Source organism: Thermobia domestica, chromosome 1 (assembly GCF_964235325.1).
Source record: "Thermobia domestica chromosome 1, izTheDome1.hap1.1, whole genome shotgun sequence".
In the NCBI taxonomy this organism is placed as follows: Eukaryota; Metazoa; Arthropoda; class Insecta; order Zygentoma; family Lepismatidae; genus Thermobia; species Thermobia domestica.
Window position 1 is genome coordinate 242,228,190 of NC_137454.1, and position 22,460 is coordinate 242,250,649.

The 22,460-nt window shown below is 36.0% G+C and overlaps 1 protein-coding gene across 1 annotated transcript in view; it reads left to right on the top strand.

The window, feature by feature from the left end:
* LOC145694832 (phospholipase B1, membrane-associated-like) overlaps window positions 1-22,460 on the top strand; it is a 136,001-nt gene that overhangs the window by 18,818 nt on the left and 94,723 nt on the right. Inside the window, exon 2 of the mRNA XM_081771500.1 lies at window positions 10,154-10,233. Within this exon, the coding sequence (XP_081627626.1) occupies window positions 10,154-10,233 (80 nt within the window). The remainder of the gene's footprint in view (window positions 1-10,153; window positions 10,234-22,460) is intronic.

Consider the following 22,460-nt stretch of genomic DNA (forward strand, 5'->3'; position numbering starts at 1 on the left):
CACGGGTACTTTGGTCCAGGCCCCAGACCAAGACGAAGCGTTTTTTTTTTTAATTCGAAACAAGGGGTCTCAGGGGGACGTTTACAGAGACATGTAAAAGTAATAGAAAATGACCGATATTAGTGTGGAAATTCATAGTTTTAGCGGTCGCTGAGATCGAAGGTGAAACTCCGATCGCATTAACTTACAAATTCACACTATTCGGCTGCTGACTGGGGGTCATCGGGGGGAGGGGGATACCGAGACATGTAAAAATAATCCAAAATGTCCGATATTAGTGTCAAATTCATAGTTTTCGCGGACGCTGAGATGAATAGTGATATACCCACAGGCGTTGACTTCCAACTAAAACCTCCCATGCGAGGAATGCGTATTTAAGCTAGATTTAAAATAGAAGAAGCTAAAAAAAACGTGCTGTAAAATACATATGAAAACGTAAAAAAATAAAATAATATATATATGAAGATAAATATATACAACAATACCAAAAACAAGAGAGAGAATATATAACAATAACAAAAATACTACTAATAATAAAAATAGAGAAAATATTTAACATTAACAATAGTAAAAAAGCAATAAAAAAAGGTCAGAAATCAACGTCTGGGACATGGACTTACTAAAATTTTCGTAATTCAACTTCAATAATAATAATAATAATAATAATAATAATAATAATAATAATAATAATAATAATAATAATAATAATACAGGGTGTCCAATATACAATGCAACCCGGAGTTTGGGATAGTAGAACTTTTGAACCTGAAGTGATACACAAATGATGGTTATACCAAAATGAAGCCTTGTTCATGCATATATTCTTAAACTAGGAAGCAACGGTTGACGTACACTAGGAACCACACAGTCTTACTAGATGTAACCGAAGATGTAAATCTTTTTTTTTTTTTTTTTTTTTGCAAAACATGTGAATTGACTCATAACTCATACGTATGGATGATCTATTATTAATTTTCAGTTTGTTTAGTTGGAGTAGCTTTCAAAATATTGAGCAGAAAAAAGAATTTTTCATTTCCACCGATAACTAATCGGATGAGACCTCTGTAAAGGGGAACTAGGGAAATCGTAGTTTTCATAAATTAACACTCTGAATTGGCGATACTGCTGATGTTTCAGTGCATGAAAAGGTGTGTTAAGGATCTGTCTACATTATGCAATTCCTGAAAACAATCAAAAAGAAACTGAAATTATCATGATAAAATTTTTACTTACATGCACCCGGCAACACTGCTATTAATTTCTATGGGGCTATTTAAAGCAAGAGGTATACAAGAAGAATTCTCGAACTATTCAAGACCTGGAAACGAACATTCGCAGTGCCAATGAGAACATTAACACTTCTAACCTTCGTAAAATTGCTGCGAACCTGGTGAAACGTGTGAACCAGTGTTTGAATCAAAACAGGGGACACTCCCCGCATTCACTGTAGAGCTGGTAACTCATTTCTGATAGTAGCAGTGTTGCCGGGTGCATATAAGTAAACGTTTTATCATAATAATTTCAAAGTTTGTTTTTCATTGTTTTCATTAATTGCATAATGTAGACAGATCCTTAACACACCTTTTCATGCACTGAAACATCAGCAAAGTTGCCAATTCAGAGTGTTAATTTATGAAAACTACGATTTCCCTAATTCCCTCTTACAGAGGCCTCATCCGATTAGTTATCGGTGCAAATGATTCATTTTCTGCTCCACAGTTTCCAAGCTACTTCAACTAAACAAATTGAAAATTAACATGCACATTTCATTAATATTCAATCGGAATACAGAGCATTTCCTGCAGGATGAAATTCCCAGACATGTCATCAACCGAACTTTGAGATATGCTCTGACTTTATGATTTGTCTAAAGTAGGCAAACTATAAGTCTTGATAACAGTGAACACGGAATCCTTTGGCGCAATTTCGGAAGTGTTAAGGATCGTCAGCAGCACGGTCTCTAGTACTCGGGTAAACGCATGGTGCAATGTTTTCTTTTATGCTTATAAGTGAAGGAAACATCAAATCATCACACGTTGTTCTGAAAACACACACACACACACAGAGAGAGAGAGAGAGAGAGAGAGAGAAACATGGAGCTGCCGGTTCCTACTACTTCCCTTCCGACTTTTCCAAAGCATTGGATATCCATTGTTGTCAAGGCTTACCTCCTGCCTACTTTGGACCCTCCTTGAAATCAGGGTTCAAAGCTGTAACTTCTACTACCTTCGTTTCAATAATAAAAAGTGGGATATGGATAGCAACCGTTAAAATCACTGTTGCCCATTAACGTTTGATGTTAACGATCTGACAATATTAACTAACTCTGTGAGACAAATCGCTCTAGTTATCTATTGAAGAAAAGAAAACAGAATTCAGAAATTTACAATCGCTCAAGAGTTATCATGTATTTCATAATGGATGGACGTAAGTCATCGTTATCCTTTAAGATGGTAAAGGATTGACTCTACAGTAACGAAATCGGCTATGATAGTCGCTCTAGCTCTTGTTTTGCAGAACAAAAATAAATAAACAAAATAATAAAAATAAAAAATCGCTTTCCTTCGAGTTATTGTGCAGGATAACGGACAAACTTAAGTCTCTGTTACCTATTAAGATATTAACGGATTCCCTCCATTAATGAGCACAACTGGGACAAGTGCCAATTGTAGGTAAAGACAAGAATTTTAGGAATGATGAAAAAAATGGATCAGAAGATTGCAATCTTTGCCAAGAATTTTAGGAATGATCAAAAAATGCATCAAAAGATTTGCAATTTAAGTCAATAATTAGTTTTTGGTTCAGGGGCTACAACATTTTTGAACGACCCTAAATCGAGTTTTCGTTTTTGTTTTTTTTTTTTTGAGAGAGAGAGAGAGAATAAGCACAACATACTGTGTTAACTGATAGTTTTGGTTTGGCTACACTATGTACAATTCTCCAGATATAAAGAGTACAAGAAAAATTTTGATTGAATATATTGGATGTTTTGGATTAGGGACCACAAAATTTTTGAACGGCCCTTAAATCGAGTTTTCGTATTTTTTACGGAATAAGTTCGTCATACTGAGTTAAGTGTAGTTTGGATTTGCTTACATTATATACTGATATATAGGCTACTTGGGTCTCTATATATAAGGCCTACAAGAAAATTTTTGCCTGGAATGTATTGGATCTTTTGATCCAAAAACAGACCACAAAATTTCTCTTTTATTCGAGTTATGTTTTTAAATAAGGGACAGACGTAAGTCAACGTTAACCGTGAAGACTTTCACGAATTGACTCCATTAAAGCACTTTGCCGAGATAGTTTCTCTAGCTACGGTATTTCTTAAAAAAAAAATAAAATAAAATAAAAAAAAAAATAGAATTGAAAAATTCGTGTCTCTTTAAGCGTTATCTGGTGGAATAAATGAGTTGCAGACACACTAACACTACCATATTGTAAGGCACACTTCAGTGACGCTAATCAGACCCGTATTCAAGGGGGGTCTAGGGGGGTTCGGGCCCCTCCTAAATTTTACCAGCCCCCTAAAATTTTCACTGTAGGCTTGCAAGTGAACTATAATATGGTGATGAACTATAGTAAGGTTGGAACAGCCCCCTAACTTCTACCGCGCCCCCTGCACTTCTGGGCTGGCTATCGGCCTAACGCTAATTAATAAACTCTAATCGCCCTCTAATTAGACCGTACGATCTTCATGAAATTGAGCATACTGCTAGACCTTACAATGACAACGTTGTATATTTTATATAATTTCGTATGTAATCTGGGCAGCAGTGCTCGAGCATTTTGTAGAAGAAGAAGAAGGAAGAAATATAGGTAATATAATATATCGATTGATCTAGAAGTGTTTCGGTTTGTACGTTGCTACAGTGACGTACGCAGTTGTCAAAAAGATGTTTTATAATAAGCAGGGCCCGGATCTTGTTGACCTAAAATTTTCTAGAAAGTGACCTATAAAATGACACTAAAATTCTTGTTAAATGCCCCTAAAATTCACAAAAATTGACCTAAAACTTGCGTTTTCTTAAATGTTTATTTCGTAAAACATTGACAGTTTTTAAATATCCATTGGATTTTAATTAACGTTTGTCACTCATATTCAAAAAGTTTTGTTTCAGTTAGTTGCAGTCTATTGATCATTTATGTCCGTTGATCAGTCCATTGTACGGCATTGTAAGTATTGAAAGCGTCAGTTCACTTCCGAGTTGAAACTAGGAAGCACTCTTAATAAAAGTTCGCAAGTGTAGACGACATGAGAATGATAGATGAAATCCTGTTTAAAATCTTTTTACGCCTTCTAATGCATTTTTAGTTATTCAGGTGATCACATCCTTTGTGGTCAACAACCCAAAACTCTGTTTGGACATCTACCAACCCCCACCTTTCGTTAACCAGTTACAGTTTAGTTTTCATTAGCTTCTTAAGAATGCAGTTTTTCCACCCACAATAGTCAGGAAGCAAGAAAAGAAATTATTCAACTTCGTCTTTTCCACATTCGTAAACCGTGTTCATTTAAAGATTTCCTTATGTAGAAGAAAAAAAATAAAAAGACCATAAGTGACCTAAAAGTTACCTTAAAATATTAAACAATGACCTGAAATTTCAAAACGGCAAAAAGTGACCAAAAGTTGACCCTAAAAATATATATTTTTAGAACCTAGAGTTGATGGATAACGTTTTTATTAGAATTTGCCTTGTCTTATGCGTAACAGAAAAAAGTTGACTTGTCAACAAAATCAGGGCCCTGATAATAAGTATGTGAAGTACCATGACAGTTGAATGTATGATTTTGAACTGCGATGTAAAATAAGTAATTTCTCATCAAATATAGTGATTTAGAGTTTGAAATTGGTGTATGTTTCAGTGTAATCATTGCTAATATACGTAATAGTTACAAATTGCACTAACACCAAGTATACGAACTGTGGCAATAATAATATAATATGGTTATAACTTTGCCATCCTTAGCATGCATGATAAATATTTTCCCATTTAGACTTTTAGGTTCTCGAGTTCTGGACCATCAACGTTAAACATATGCGAATGAAATTAAATGAAATCTTATGTCCCACGGTAATGCCGGTTAGGCTAAAGGAGACGGTGATGATGAGAGATGAGTGAATTGGTGGAATGAAGAAAGTGGGAGGAAACGGGAGAACCCCGAGAAAACCCACGAGCACGGTTTTTGTCCACCACAAAATTCACTTGGCGGGGGCTGAGATCGAACCCAGGACCCCAAGCAGCAGAGGCGAACGCTCTACCACTGAGCCACCGTACCCCTCAAACATGTGCGAATATTTTCTTCAATTAGCAAATGTACTGGTTTAATTACCTAATTAATGTATATTTTTACTTATACCCAACGAAGAAAAGGATTTCCTTTCCACTCTATATATTTTTCTAAAAGAAAAACCAGGTAGTATATAATTAAAAAAGAGTAATTTTCACAGGTAAATATTGCAAAACACAATTCAAAACAGGATATAAGTTACAATAATAGGCTATCAATTATTTGGGGGCGTGTGAACATTCACCTTCCAACACCTATTTTACGCAGAGTCTATCTCATTATTACAAAGATAATGTAATGCATAGTGGCACTAACTTTTCTACGTCAAGGTGAGATATAATTACAAAGTACTTCCATCGCACGTGTTAGGGTTAGATCAGCGTTTCCCAACCGGTGTGCCGCGGCACACTAGTGTGCCGCCAATAGTACGCTGGTGTGCCGCGAGGAAATCGAAATAAAACTATTAATTCATGGCAATCAAATTGCAAAACATAGGGAAAAATGTATAGGGTCTATTTGTATTTCAAATTATTATGAACCTCTACTATGAATATACAATTTTAATTTTCTTATTCGTTTACTTTTCTACACATTTTAATGTTGAAAAAAGTATTTGTTATCATTGTTATGACCATTATTGCTTCTTTATTGTTGCAGACTGTTTCGTAATAGTATATTGTTCAATCTTTTCGACAAAGCAAACATGCATATAAATTACCTACATTTGTGTTTTAAAAGTAAAAGAGATTTGTTTATTCGTTCTTTATTTAGTGATCTTCCTTCTTAGTGAAAGGTTGGATACAGTTTCCGAAAAAGAAAGTGTATTTTTAAAAACCTGAGTCCTATATCTCATTGCAGTTGTTTTCTATTTTTAGATTAGAATGAAAAATAAGCATAATAATTTACCGAAAACCAGTCATCTAGCTTTCTTCTCTGTGAGATCAGTAATCACAGAAATAAATTACTACGGTATTTTATATTTACAAATAATAATAATAACATCTACATGAGTGTGCCGCGAGAATTCAAGTTACACCTGTAGTGTGCTGCAAGTTGAAAAAGGTTGGGAAACGCTGGGTTAGATGATAAATCGGATAAAACACTCAGAATGCCGAGATCGCTTACCTTCTTTGAATCTCAAAGATTGTAATTTTTTTACCCTTTCACAGTTCCTGTAATAAATGAATATCTTTTCCAGAATTAAAGCAACCTAGTTATATCATTGTTAAATAAATATAGAATCTGGCCACAGAAAAGACTTGCTATTAGTAGTCTGTGTTACGTCATTGCCTTCATTAGACACACTATCCTTGAACTTGTCTCGTTTTCTTCCGGATTAAAAAACTCATAAAAGTTGTTTGTCTGCTTTCTCCTTTGATTGTTTATATTTCATGTTTTCCTTCTTACTGCTTTTTGTACTATTCTCAGCACTTTTGGTGTTGTGTTATTCCTCCAATTTTTTACGAAATTTCTTTGGTTTCTTCTTCTGCCCTTTCGATGTTTCATCCTCCTTTTTAAACATGAAGATAGTATATTGTTTATTTCTCACGTTTCCTATCCTACTCTTTTCCTACTTTTTTCTCCTCCCAAACCTTCTGGTGTCCTGTTTCCCTCGAGTTTCTTTTAAAAAAATTTACTTGCCATCAACTACATACCTCCTTTCTTTTTCTGTTCTTTCAATGCTCCACCCTTCCATCCTCCTTTTCAGACGCGGAAGTAACTCTATTCTATGTACGGGGCTGCGATGGCTGGGCTGAGTGGTAGAGCGTTCACCTCTGGGTTCATGGTTCGATTCCAGCTCGAGCCAAGTGGACCTTGTGATGGACAAACACTGTGTGCGTAGATTATGTCTGGATTCCCCGTTTCCCCTCACATAATTCATTTCCCCATTGTCTTAATTTTTCATCATCAGTGACTCCTTTAGTCTAGCAGACATAACCGTTGGACGTAAAACTTAAAGATTTAATTTCATTTTCTGTTCTCTATACAGTGTATAGGCTTATACATTTTTTCACAGTTTACTTCTTTTATCGCTATTCTGAGAGTGCTTTTGATGTCGTGCATCCCTCCTAACACTTTCTTAGCCATTAGCTGTCTACTAGATATCTCCTTTTCTTTTCCTGTTCTTCCAATGTTTATTCATCCTCCGTTTCAGAATCGAGTGTACTTCCATATGTCTGATGACGACAAAAATACATTGCTGAAACTGCCATACAGATTAGTATTTATGTATTTATTTTCATTTAAGTAATACGTAGTTCTAAAGCTAGAATTAGCAGTATTCAGTTGTGATTCTTAAATATTTATTTACGATCAGCTTACTCACCATACTCTATTTTTGCTCTTTATTTGATTTTATTCTTGAAAAATCAAAGGGCACTGTTTTTTTTCTTTTTGTTTGTTTGTTTTTTGTATGAGTTCAGCCGAACACATCCAATCGGAATCAAAGTTGGTACATGATAGTAGACCTTAGTCTACTATATAAACATATAAAATATTATGCTATGCAGGCTTACGGGTCCTGAGTTTCGGGGGCCGCGGTGGCTCAGTGGTAGAGCGTTCACCTCTGGTGCTTGGGGTCCCGGGTTCGATCCCAGCCCCCGAAAAGTGAACTTTGTGGTGGACAAACACCGTGTGCGTGGGTTTTCTCGGGGTTCTCCCGTTTCCTTCCACTTTCTTCATTCCACCATTTCATTCATCACTCATCATCACCGTCTCCTTTAGCCTAACCGGCATAACCGTGGGACGTAAAACTTAAAGATTTCATTTCATTTCATTTCATTTACGGGTCCTGAGTTAAAGGTGATCGAGTTTTCAACCATATTTTCGAAAGCAAAAAACTATACACCAACTCATCGAATCATGATTAAACTTGGCATAGTGGAAGAATTTCACGTACTATAAAAACCTATGAAATATTATGTTGTGCAGGCTTACAGGTCTCGATCGAATTTTGCGTCAAAATCTATACACCAAATTAATTCGATAGGGATCACATTTTGCGTTATGTACTCTAAAAACCAAAACCCATACACTGAACTTATCCGTTCGGGATCAAACTTGGCGTGGGATATATATTAATCTGTTTATTAGCGTATGAGAAATTACGTTGTGGGCAGGTTTTGAGTTCCAAACATTATGCACAATCAAATTTCTAAATCATTGGGCATTACGAAAACAAAATAAATATTGTTTAAGTAGCAATTAAAGGTAAGTCTTGGACAGAAAAAATAAAAAAAAAATATTGACTGATAAAGTCACCATTTTAAATAATAATAATAATAATAATAATAATAATAATAATAATAATAATAATAATATAATAATAATAATAATAATAATAATAATAATAATAATAATAATAATAATAATAATAACTAAGCGACAGCGTCATTTCATATTTTGTTTGGGGAGAAGCGAAACCATGGATGTCATTAGATTCTCAGGATTTTCATTGTTGTATTATCATCTTATAAATTAAAATGTTCTAAATATCAAACTCAGCGAGGGGAAGCAATTGCCCTCCCCTTGATCCAAAAATGACGCCTCTGCTGCTAGACGCAGCTAACGTAAGTAACTCACTTCTGCATTTACTCATGAAACATTCGATTTTGGGTGGTTAAGCAAGATGCTGTATTTTATATAAAACATTGTCATTAATAAATCGACATAAAATCGAATGTTTGATAAATTTATTTAAACTTGCAAATGTATCATGAAATGTCAAGATCCGATCAAAGTTCATTTAATCTTCATGATAGGTCTATCTCAATTTTCAAGCAACGAGTGAAGGAATGTAATAGTTGATATATAAATAATTAACATATTTGAGTGTCCAGATCATTTTCAACCCATCTTGGTGATGAAGTAATTGTCAGATCAAAGCCATACCTAAAAATTACAGCTTTTGCTACGAATTGCCAATTTGGAACATCCTTTATAAAGGAAAGTTATAATTCATATTAAAACAAAATAAAATTTGGTTCGTGGTGACGAAATAGTGTACGTTTGTACTTTAAAGGTAAATAATTACAAAGATAACAAAGAAATTGTAAATTTAAATTCATAGCGAAAACAAATATGATTTTACTTTTCAAACATAATGAAGTACTATAATTATGCATAAGAAGAAGCTCATATTACGTGAGTTAAGCAATAAGTATTAATTGATTTATTTTTGTTCTATGTCTGTGCTTGTGTAACATCGCATTGGTTGTAGGAAGGACTAGATTTGTTATTGCGATTACATCAGATCCGACCTAGTTCCGGCCAAATCACTACCTTTACTGATGACAAATGCATTTCCATTTTTATACAGTGCAATCACTTCTTATTCTGATGTTAATAAAATCGAAATACATGATTATAAAAGAGGCCAATGTGTGAGTACGGAATTAAGTAAACAGTTAGCATATTGCAACACTGCTGACACAGCTAATGTTCGCGCTAATTCCAGTAGAAAGTTCACCCAGTTTTCAGTTTTGCGGTTCTCACCGGCGGCGGTATTCATTTCCAAGATTATACTCTGCAATGATGCTTAGGCAATAATGTCCTAGTGTGGCACGCGCCAAACATTCCGCTTTTTTTTCTCTCTCTCTTCCGATGTATGCAAAAAAATCCCCAAATGCGAATGGCACAACGTTCACCCATACTTAGTTTGTAAAATCTTATTGGTTGCTGCTTTACTTTGCGTAATAGCGCTCTTGTTCGAAGTTCATATGATAATCCACTGAAAACTAGTGTAAGAACAAGAACATTATAATTTAAGATATTTCTACTTATCTTTAGTTCACTTAACGTTCATGTTAAGTATGAATTATTTGTTTAATTTTAATAAGTGCAAACATTTTCTTACAGTGTTCGTGACAAACAGTCGGATTTTCACCATAATTGTGATACTATTGGTATTACCATGGGCTGATTCTCAGCAAAATAGAGTAAGTAATTATAATCATAATAATCAAGTAGGATAAACAGTATTTTCGTTTCGTTAATAACTCAGAACATTTCTGTACTTGTATACTTTGCTCCTTCTCTGTTTCTTGTTCCCTTTAGACTTACAAAATGTGCTATATTTCTATGTTGTATATAGAGATGCAAAAAAGCCGGCTTTTTTGAATCGATGTTTTTTTTCACATAAAAAGCCGGCTTTTTTGGGAAAAAACGAGAATTTTGGAAATTTTGGCTTTTTTCATTTTCATGATTTTTCTATCTAAATAGCTTTCCTATAGTATATTCTATAGTTAGATAAAAAATCCATGACCTAAATGCGATATTTCGCTCTGAAATTCACCATCAAGATGGATGGAGCACATGTTTTACGAATTAAAGCTAACATGAAGAATGTAGTATTTGAGGGTAATTTTAGAGGCTATTTAACTTTATTTTAACTTTTGAGTTATCGACATCTTTTCTCTTCTCTAGTTTGTCGTCCGTGTTTCATTTCTAAGAGCTTTTAGTATTCTAGCTTCTAGCGCAAAAGTTAAACTTGCCCGTTTTTCTATTTATTCGTCAAAGCGTACGTTTTGCAATATATCCGTCAAACCGTACTTCCACATTTCTGTTATACTGTAGCTGTGAAGTGATTTAGCAATAATTTTCCGGACACAACCTTGAATACCAATTTATATAAATAATCAGTAGCGGATTTAGAAAAGTACTTTAGGAGGGGTTTTTCTGGTTGTTTCGTTTCCTAAAAAGTCCTAATTTTATTTGGGAGGTGCTTGAAGTTTATGAGTACAGGCATAACTAATATTTCGTTTCGTTTATATATTCAGCAATAATCTTCCGGATACAACTTTAAAAATCATTTTATACTAAGAATCTGTGGCGGATTTAGAAAAGTATTTTGGGAAGGGTTTTTCTTACTAATGTTTAGTTTTTTTAAACATTCGTAATTTTTATTTGACGGGAGCATAAAGTTTATGAGTAAATGCATAAATAACAGATATTTCGTTTGTTGCAGACATTCCGTAACTTTGGGGAACGGGCTTCAGTCCGAAAGACCTCCCCCCTAACCTTCGCAAAACCGTCACTGCTGGTAATTAGTAATAATAACGATTTAAAAACAATAAGAAAGGAAGTCGCCCAACTCACAGTACACGCACTATTTCTATATTCACAGATGGAAGAAGAAAAGCTTTGTCAGAATGGTCGAATGCTGGTTGAATCTCGGACTTCCCGATAGAAGCGCAAAAGCTAATCACTCAGTCATGTTTGTTGTGCAGTTGTATTTAGCTTAACTTAAATATATTCCGTAGTCCTTTTTTTTGGGGGGGGGGGGAGTTCCGTAATGATATGTTGAATCCCTCTTGTTAAAATTCAGAAAACTTGAGGATTGGGTAAACTGTGATGGTGGTTCTATAAAACTTAACTGTAGAATTTCAAGAATATACAGAGCCAAAAGCTCTAGATGTGTAGCCTTTAAGTGTATCATATAAATCTAAGTATTTCTCTTATGTTTTACTTTAATTTTATTTTGTTTCTAAAAGAGGGTATGGAATATTTTGAAGTAAAAATACTACATACTATTTTGCTAGTTATTTGTGTATTCTTTTAAAAGAAGTGTTTACTTTTAGGGTTGGCTGGTTTACACCAACTTTTTTTTAATAACTGGTTTAAACCAAAAAATAAAAAGAATGAAAAATGCGAATCGTGTGAACTTCATGGTGACGTTTCCAGATATCAAACCATCTGCAATAGTTTTATTTCCCTTTCACCTTTTAATCAAGGTGTCCCATGTTCAAATCTCGGTCGAACCACAAACCTTCTTTCATGCGTAACCCAAGTAGCGGTTCGGATGTCAGTTTAAGCGAAAGTTTTCTGCTTGATAACCTCAGTATTTCGTAAGGATGTTAAGTCTAAACATACGAAACAAACCAAATTGTATATTTCTGCGTGCCTAAATGCCTGTTGTTTTATAAAGAAGCCAAGATTGCTTAAATGTATTGATAGAAATTGGCAAAATTTATCGATTGCCTGCGTAGCTTCCAACATTAGCTTGGATTGGACTTTCAATGATATCTACGTACTAAATTTGTAATTTAATACCTCAGTTTTAGCGTACTGATTATGGTACGTTGACCTTTAAATTTTACATGCAAAGAATAACAGGATTTTCCCGTTATTGTCTTACATTTCAAGTAATGACGGGATTTTCCCAATGGCTAGGGCGGGAGATTCTCAATTTAAAAAATTTACTGACCGGACTTCTTTAAGCTTATGGGAGTTCTTCCGGCATAACCCCGCTGTTGCATAATAACACCAAGGCGAAATAAACGTATTTATGTGAATATGTAATATAAATACATAAAGCAAAAAATCTAAATCAAAAAAGCCTGGTTTAAATTTAAAAAGCCTGGTTTAAACATCCCCCCAAAAACGGGTTTTTGGCGTTTTCAAAAACAACCATGGTTCTTGCCAGCTCTGCTTACTTTTGTATATAGGAGGTTAAAAAATTCTTATTATATACATTGGTTAATCCTGTAGAATTCATAATGTAAATATATTGAGGAAAAATTGTTTGAAATATCTTTTCGAAATTCATAGTTTATTTTCGGTGTTTTATATTATTATCAGCATCAACCACTAATTAAATGATTTTTTGTGTTATAGAGAAGCGATACAAAGTCTGTTTTATCAATTTAAAGCAGTATTTTGAAAAAAGCCCAAAATTTCCCATGCAAAAAAGCGATGCAGAAAAAGCAAAGTTTTTTTTTCCAAAAAAGCCGTTTTTTTTTCGAGCCCTTGCATCGCTAGTTGTATAGCCTACTGAGCTTCTTTTCCACTTGAAAACTATGCTATATTTCTATGTTGTATACTGAGCTTTTTTGTTTTTAATTGCTTTTGTATTAGAAAACCATGCATATCTGTTTAGACAGCCCTGACCCCTTCCATCTCTTCCAAATTTTACCAATATAGTCTCAAATATTTGTGAATCGTTTGTGCACGTCCCTGCACAAAACAATTTCAAGATATTTAAAAATTAATTTACGAGGCTGTCTAACAGGGTTGATATGTTTAAAACAAAATGTTTAAAACAAGTGTTTAAAACATGTTTAAAACGAGGGCTGTTGTTTTATTCCGTTTGTTTTAAACGTTTTAAACAAATTGTTTTAAACGTGTTTTTTTTCGATGCTGGTTGGACATGTTTAAAACAACTAAAATATCAGATTGAAGAAGCTAATTTAATTTTCTAACAAACAACCCATCCTCCGCAGGGTTTGTGCATGGAGTAAATTACAAGCAGAGTTATATTCTTATTATAACAGCAATTACTGAACGAAATTCTGCACATCAGTGTGCTTATAACTAAACCAACAGAAGTTCAAGTGAAGTATTTGAACATTTCATGAGATATACATCATTGAAAAGCTTATAGACCACAAATTCCAACGAGATAATATGCGTGAAATTCCCGCCGTATTCGTAGAAAAAGAACAGACATAAAAATCATTAAAAATATGAAAATATTGACTTTGCGGGGCCCTGGCAACCCTTGCAGTTACCTGCGCTGACAAAATGATGCTAATGTGTAGGCCACATACTTGTGACAATAATATAAGAAATGGTAGCCATTGCTGCCATTGCGTAATGAATTCGTTTTATGTAGGAAATATTAAAAAAAAATATATATATGCGCAGAAAAACATTCATTGAATTAGACATTCTCTCCCCTCCCCCACTATAGTACCACGTCCATATGCAAATCATTTTTGCTGCACACATCATGTATACGAACAAGAATTATGCTTCTAGACCACTTCAGTGAAATATATCTTGTGTTATACGGGACCATCCCGAAAATAAATGTAAATTAACCAAATTCGACCCCCTCTTCCTCTATAAACAAGTACACACACAGGTTACTATCATGTAGGGGACTACTTCATTGCTTCACATACCAATTTTTATGGATGTACCACACAGAGGGGAGGAATACCCGCCAAAACCTGATGAAAAAAAAATTGATGAAAAAAAAAACTTCATCCTCCCTCTCTCGGCCGTACATACGTACCCCGTATATACATAAAATGCAAGTGACGGAAAGCTTTATCTCTCAAAAATACTTTGGTACCAAATCACCTTTCTAGCTTAATTAAGGACTGAGCTATTGATGTTTGTTGTAAAAATAAATGTAATTTACGTCAAAAAACTGAAACTCCAAAAATTGGCTAACTTTGTCCCCTCCCTGCTCCCCATAATAAGCAAGAAGTACAAATCAGGGTTGGCAAAAACCATGGTTTTTATTGAAAAAACAAAAAACCGTTTTTTTTTGGTTTAAATAATTTGCTCTATATATTCATATCATATATGGTCAGAAATAAGTTTGTTTCGCCTTGATGTTATTATGCAACTACCGGGTTATGCTGGAAGGGATCACATAAGCTTAAAGCGGAATAAAAATCATTTCTCGAGTTACATCCGAGAGAAATTGTCCTCCATTTGAACTCGGAACCAGGACTAATTGGCCACAAATGCGATACGTCTGCCGACTCACTCACGAAGGAATCCTGATAAAAAATACGTTGTACTGATCTTTACATGCTTCTTAATATAGCTGTCAAGAGTCATTTCAGAAGGACAAAAAGATAAACAGTTGCACAAGTGAAACCATTATACAGAATTACATATGGACAATTTCAAAGTACTACGGAGTACAAAAGAACTAATTTAGTTCGAGTTAGTTAACAACAACTTTTATTGGTCCAAATTAAAGAAATACAACGACTTAATTTGCATATTAGTAAGAAAAGTGAATAAAGATACGAATTATTTGAGTCCACTTTGGCTCAGACTCATTTATACATAAATAAATACCAAAGAGACTTCTCATTTCACTAAATGTCTCTCGTGAGGCCTGACCCACCCTCCCCCCAAACACAAAAAATACGGCATTTCGATGTATTTTATCAATAGTAAACATTGAAACGAAACAATATTTAGAATTTTTCTTTGATTGCAATTAAATAAAAACAATAATAACAACTACAAAAAAATCACAAAACAAACATTTATAAACTTATATATATATATATATATATATATATATATATATATATATATATATATATATATATATATATATATATATATATATATATATATATATATATATATAAAGTTGCTTATGCAGTATAATCTTTTTGAGTAATGAATGGGGAATTTAGGTCTGAGGTCTGAATATAATACGAATAATATACGGGAGTGAAATGTGATAACCCACAAACGTGTCTTCATCAAGATTTTACAAACACTTACACTTTTAGGAACATTTTTCGTTTTTTGGTTTAAACCAGCCAACCCTGGTACAAATACACGATATTACCATGTAGTAACCTACTTCATTGCTTCATGTAACAATTTTTATGAATCTATCCCCCAAGAGGGGGAACGGACCCCAAAAAACTGTTGAAAACTAAACAAAAAAACACGATATTTACCCTCCTCCCACATACATAAAATGCACAGCAGGAAAGTTGCATCTTTGAGGAATAAATTAGTACCAAAACCATCTTCCAGCCTTAATTTGAGGTTTAAGACTGAGCCATTGAGGTTTAAAACCCTGACACAGCAGTTGCGTCAATGGGAGTTTAAAGATGAAGAATGCAGACGACCAGTAGAACGTAACACAAAGAAACTAAACTACATATTCTGTGAACGGAGATCGGGAAAATCCCGATTTTTTCTCCTGAATTGAACATTTGGGCGGATCGAGATTAGGGAAGTTCCCGAAATTTGATCTAGCGGTTGAATATAGATGGCAAGCAGTACCTAAGAGTGTAAAAATGTAATATATATGCTTATGTAGATTATTGTTTTAAACAAAATAAACGTTTTAAACATGTTTTTTTCTTGTTTAAAACAAAGTACTTTGTTTTAAACGTTAAAAACGTTTTAAACAAAAAAAACATGTTTTAAACATAAAAAACGTTTTTTATGATTTTTTTTTAAAAAAACATGTTTTTTTTTCAACCCTGCTGTCTAAACAGCAGCCCCTACACATGCCGATTGAAGGCAAAACGATCTCCATTGTTAGTTCACTGTTTGTACATGTTTGTAAACGCAAAATTTTCGTTTGTCCTCAAAAGGAAGTATAATATATTGGCATATCTAGTTTAGGTGCTAGAAGTCCCACCGCAGGCGATTGGCTCCGAAATGGACTCAATCGTTAGCGCATCTTTTCTGTACGTTTATGTAAGTATTTTTTTCTTTGTATACAAAAGGAAGTGTGAGATTCTAGCCAGGGACCCCAGCTCATCAATTGACGCGAAAATAATGTCGGTTATGTTTCCGATCTTGGGTCTATCCGATTTCAACCAAACTTGGGGGATGCATAACTCATCGACCTGTGATTGAAGAAAGAGAGAAAAAAAAGAAACTTTTCTATTTACATGGACTATATCAATAAGGGTCAAAGAAATTCTTAAAAAACTGTCATAATTTAACAAAACTTGTAAAATTTACTCTCTATGACACACTGAATAGTAAAAGAATTTTTAAAATTTTCTTTCTGTATTTGGCGGGAGCAGGGGGGGGGCATATTTCCTTATGGCATGTTCGGTTCTTGGGTCTAGTAAAAATGGAATGGGAGGATTAGAACCAACTCGCAGAACTATAGTTCGTCGGCCTACAATTAAATAACAATAATAAACAACTTATCTATTTACATATACAACGGGGCAGAGGAGCATAATTCATAAAATTTATCCGAGTGGAACAACCATGGCATTACCAGGGGGAATACTTCCCCTGCTCCCACCAAACAAGGAAAGAAAAAATAGATTATTTTATTCTAATAACGTCATGGAGAGTAAATTTTACAAATTTTGTTCAATTCGAAGAAATTTTATGGAGTATGCTCCCTATCCCTCTATATATGTAAATAGATAAGTGTATTATTATTACTGTTATTAATTGGTTTTAACTTTTAGTCCGAAGAGATATGGATCTTATAGTTTCCGAACGTTCCAGTCCTTTTATGATAGAACGCACAACATTATATGAAGGAATAAGTCCCCTTTGCTTTCGTCAAATAGGAAAAGTTTTTTTTTTTTTTTTTTAAGATTTTCGTTGACACCAAATTTAGCAAGTTTTGTTTCTTTATGACTATTTTTTAGTATGTCCTGGCAACTATTCATAGCTATAAATGGATTATTTTTTTTCAATTGTAGGCCGACGAGTTATGTATCATGCAAGTTTGGTTGCAATCGTTCCAGTCCTTCTAGGCTAGACCCGATACCTGACAGCAAACCGAAACCATTTTGACGCCAATTGATCGAGTTGAAGTCTGGCGCCCAAGAGATAGCCTACGTCAGAATTTCACATTTTCTTTTGTACACAAACGAGTAATTTGTGCGCACAATCCTGTCTAAACGATGCAGATCAATTGAGAACAATTCGGTTTCAATCAGTGTTGGTAGGGGTGTTGGCGCCTTTTGCGTCCACTAAATATTGAAATTATTTTGGCACCAATCGGCGTTGGTAAGGGTGGGGATGGTGCTTAAACTAGGTACACCAATTTGTCACACGAACGAATCACTAACGTTTGTGAGCATTTTGTCGCCAATGGGCGTTTGTGAGAAGCTGCCGTTTACACAATTCCCAAAATCATTTTTGAATACCTTAAAATTGCTTTGTGCACAAACGCCAAGTTTATGTACACAAACGTTGCATAAATATTTTAGACTAATTTGATGAAATTCGGAAGTGGTGAGGGGGCTGTCTAAACGGATATAAACTATGCTACACTAAAGTGGTAGTTCAAATATCCCGACACCCTGAAATTAGTATTTAAATAAAATGTAATCGGAAACATGTCGAAGAATGAACACATTCACTATTCACTATTTTCCAACACGAATTGAATCACAATTACGGTGGGTATGTTATCATTATTGTAAGATGTGACGTATGATAGTGAACTAAATTGGCAGGAGCACGCTCGGTACTTGAGGAATGGAGATCAATCTTAAAATGATATATGGGATGTGTTCAACAAGTATCGAACTTTTGGTTGACAAAAATACATTTATTGATTTGGAAATTCGAAACACTAATCCCCTTCAACACTAATTCGAAATACTAGTCTCCTTGGTAATGCACATACTTCTCCCAGCGCTTCCACCATTGTTGGAAACACTTCTGGAACGCAGTTTTTAGAAAGGTGAGCAACCGTGCCGTCGCATTCAGCATGATGACTCAAATCTTGACTCAAATCGAGTCCCTTTTAGTAATATTTTCAGCTTGGGAAATAACCAAAAGTCATACCGGTACGGGGCCATTTCGGGTGAATCTGATGATACGCAGGAATATTGTGTTTGGCAATGAAAGCCAGAATCCAATTTTGCGAACACTCTCCTCATGCCCAAATTCTCCTTTAAAATTGAATGTACTGATTCGATAGAATGGTTTCCGCTTGGGTATCGTCATTCTTTTAGCAAAATTTGATGCAACATTGCTGCTCAAATTTTTCTCTTGTTTTACAAAAAAGTGAAATCCGATGACTGCACACTACACGTCTTCACTCGTTGACCGACTGCCAGCGACTGATGCTTTCTGTGGGCGGGAAAAAAATTATGACTGCGCATGAGTGTCCTCTCTACATCTACACTGAAAAAGTATCCCGCGTTTCAATGGTTTACATCTGAAAATATAAGGTTCCATACTTTTTGAACACACCTCGTACAAATTTCGAGAAACGATCGCTCAAGTTCAAGGTCAATGGAGGCGTAAGAATGTTATTTATCGCAGGAAGACCACTAAGCTGGAGGAATCTTTATGAAGAAATTATTGAAACGTATACAGCAATACACGCCAACACGTTGACCCACGTTGTTCAAGCAACCGCTAACCTTTGCGATATACAGGGTGCGGCACGTAAAACCGGCCCGTAAAGTGAACACATAAAATGAAATGTAATGTATTGAATATGATTAACTACAACACATAAATGAAATGTAATGTATTGAATATGACTACTCACCTTCATAGCAGCCTTCACAGCAGGTGCTGAAAGTGTCCTCCGCCCACTTCAACACACATGTGAGCACGATTGAGGAGATTCATATATACCCTTGTCAGTTCTTGTGTTGTAATGCTATTGGTGACATCCTGGATCCTGATCTTGAGTTCTCCAATTGTATGTGGATTTGTTTCGTATACTCTTCCCTTTAACAGTCCCCATAAGTAAAAGTCACACGTGGACAAGTCTGGTGACCGAGGAGGCCACAAGCCTTTGCTGATTGTCCTCTCTGGTGTAAACATCTCATACACAAGGGACAATGATGCAGCTGATGTGTGGCATGTTGCACCGTCCTGCTGAAAGTAACATAACTGACGCTCCTCTTCGGTCAAGTGTGTATAAAACTCCTCCAGGATTCCCATATACACGTCACTGTTCACTGTCGTCTCAAAGAATATGGGCCCAATAACGCGTGTGGCGGAAATGGCACACCAAACACCAATCTTCTCATCATGCAAGAGTACCTGGTGGATTGCGTGTGGATTTTCTGTCGACCAATACCGGTTGTTTTGAGAATTTACGTACCCAGACAGGTGGAACCACGCCTCGTCACTCATGATGAGCATTAGTGGATCCATGAAACCACTGGCAACATTGCTCAACAGGCATGAACAGAAATGCACCCTCTTCTACAGGTCAGGCTCCTTCAGTTCTTGCACAACACTTATCCGGCACGGTTTTAACTTCAGTCTCCTTAAAACACGTCTGCAACTTCTCTAACTCGCATGAACCTGTTGACTCAATCTCCTGGTTGACTTTCGAGGACTTCTTGTCATTATCTCCTCCACTTGCATCTTTAATTCAGGTGTGCAGACAGATGGTCGTCTGTTCCTGGGAGCATTTTGAACCGGTCCTGTACGCCGCCATTTTTCAATCAATTCCTGAATGGTGCTTTTTGCTGGCACAGAACGTCCTGGAAATTTCTCCCGAAACAAATTCTTTGTTTTCACAAAAGATCCAGTGAGAATGAAACCTTCAGCAATGGCAACACGCTCGGGTATCGAATACGGCATTATCACACACTGACACTCACCCGGCTTAACACAACGAGGCCTTTTTCTCAACTGGTTTCGACAAGTTTCACTGGCTGCGGCTGCACGTGACTGCTGCAGATCACGTAAGTCGACCCGACCTCGACACGCCATCTCTTGGTAGGAAGGTAGATTATTTAAGTGTTGCAAAAAACACAATATACCAGAATATTACGGCCGGTTTTAAGTGCCGCACCCTGTACTTTCCGCCAACGACAATCAACTTGAGCAACTTCATTGAGTGTAGAGGTACAAGAAGCTTTCGTAGCTAATAACTCTCCCCCACGCCTTTGGCTTGCTGTATGGTAATCTATATGTTAAAATTGTGATAAATTAGAAGTTCTAATTGTTTACACTCAGTGATGTAACCATTGGGGGAAGCAAATACCCGCTAAACAACTTAATAACTCCCAAATGGTATTCGTCTGTTAAGTGTTTATTTAAACATGTTTACTCAGCAACTAAAGAATATTTATAATAGAACAAGTTGAAATGCCCGTTCTTCGCACAGGAAGAATAAGGTTTAATGAATATAAAAAGTAAAATAAGAAATTTAAATATCGGAAAAACAAACCCTTTTTTCTCTTTAGAAACAGTATTTTCGAAAACACTGTAACACATATGTACCTAGTTTCCATTATCAGTTTATATATCGAATTTCGAATCTCCAATTCAAGTGAATCCTCACATTAACGATTTTATGAATATAGAATCGAAAATGTTAATACTGAAAATTGTTTGACCGAGGCAGGTTGTAATGGCAAGGAGAATCGGCACGAGAATTTCGGTAACTACAGGACTTGTCGGGCGTTCGAGGAGTGTCGTGAGTGTCTTCAACAAGTGGCGAAACCAAGGGAAAACAACTACCAAACATCTAGGGGTTGGGCGCCCCCCCCCCACCTTATTACAGATGTCGGACGTCGTAGGTTGAGCAGACTGGTAAAACAGTACAGGCAGCGGAACTAACATCAGACTTTAATGCTGGGTAAAGTACAAGTGTGTCTGAACACACAGTGCACCGAACACTCCTAACGATGGGCCTCCGCAGCCGCCATCCATGTGTGAATGTTAACACCACGACATCGGCAACTACAACTGAAATGAGCACGTGACCATTGTCACTGGAAATTGTCGCAATGGCAGAACGTTGCGTTTCTGATGAATCCCGATAACTTTTTCATCATGACGATGGGAGGTGCATATTCGTCGTGTTGTAAGGGAACAGGTCCTTGACACCTGTACTACTGGACGGAGACAAGCTGGCGGCGGCTTATATATGCTCTGGGGAACATTCACGTGAGCATCCATGTGTCTAGTGGAGCTCGAGCAAGGCACCATGACGGCTGAGGCGTATCACACACTGTTTGTAGACTACGTATACCCCTTCATGACGACCATGTTTCCCAACGGTAGTGGCATTTATCGACAAGATAAAGCACCATGTCACAAGTCCAGGAATGGAGTGGTTCGAGGAATACAGGGGCGATTTCCAAGTAATGTGCTGACCCCCAACTCGCCGGATCTGAATCTAATTGAGCACATCTAAGGTGAGATTGAACGTGACGTCAGAGCGCATCACCCCCCTCCCCGGAATTTACGGGAATTTGGTGACCTATGTGTGCATATGTGGTGCCAACTCTTTCCAGCGACCTACCAAGGATCATTGCGTCCATGTCAAGACGCGTCACCGTTGTTCTCTGTGCCAAGGGTGGACATACTGACAATTAGGCACGTAGTCATAATGTTCTGGCTAATGTGTGCGTATATTTTAACTCGTATATTTTGTCTCAACTCAAATTGCGAGACGTCTCGTCTCTTATTCAAGTCGAGTCGAGACAGAAACTGTCGAATCGAGACACGAGTCGAGATAGAAATATATTTTCGAGTCGAGACAGAAACTGCCGAATCGAGACACGAGTCGAGACAGGCTTAAATCTCGACTCGACGCGACTCGTGCACGTCCCTATATGAGCCCATCTCGGCCCAAGTGTTAAAATGCATTGCAAATGGTTCACCTGCTTTCCTGTGATGATGAGACTGACAACTTTAAGATCTTTTTAAATATATATATTTAGAAAAAAATTAGAAATTGCCCCAGTACTCTTTCCCT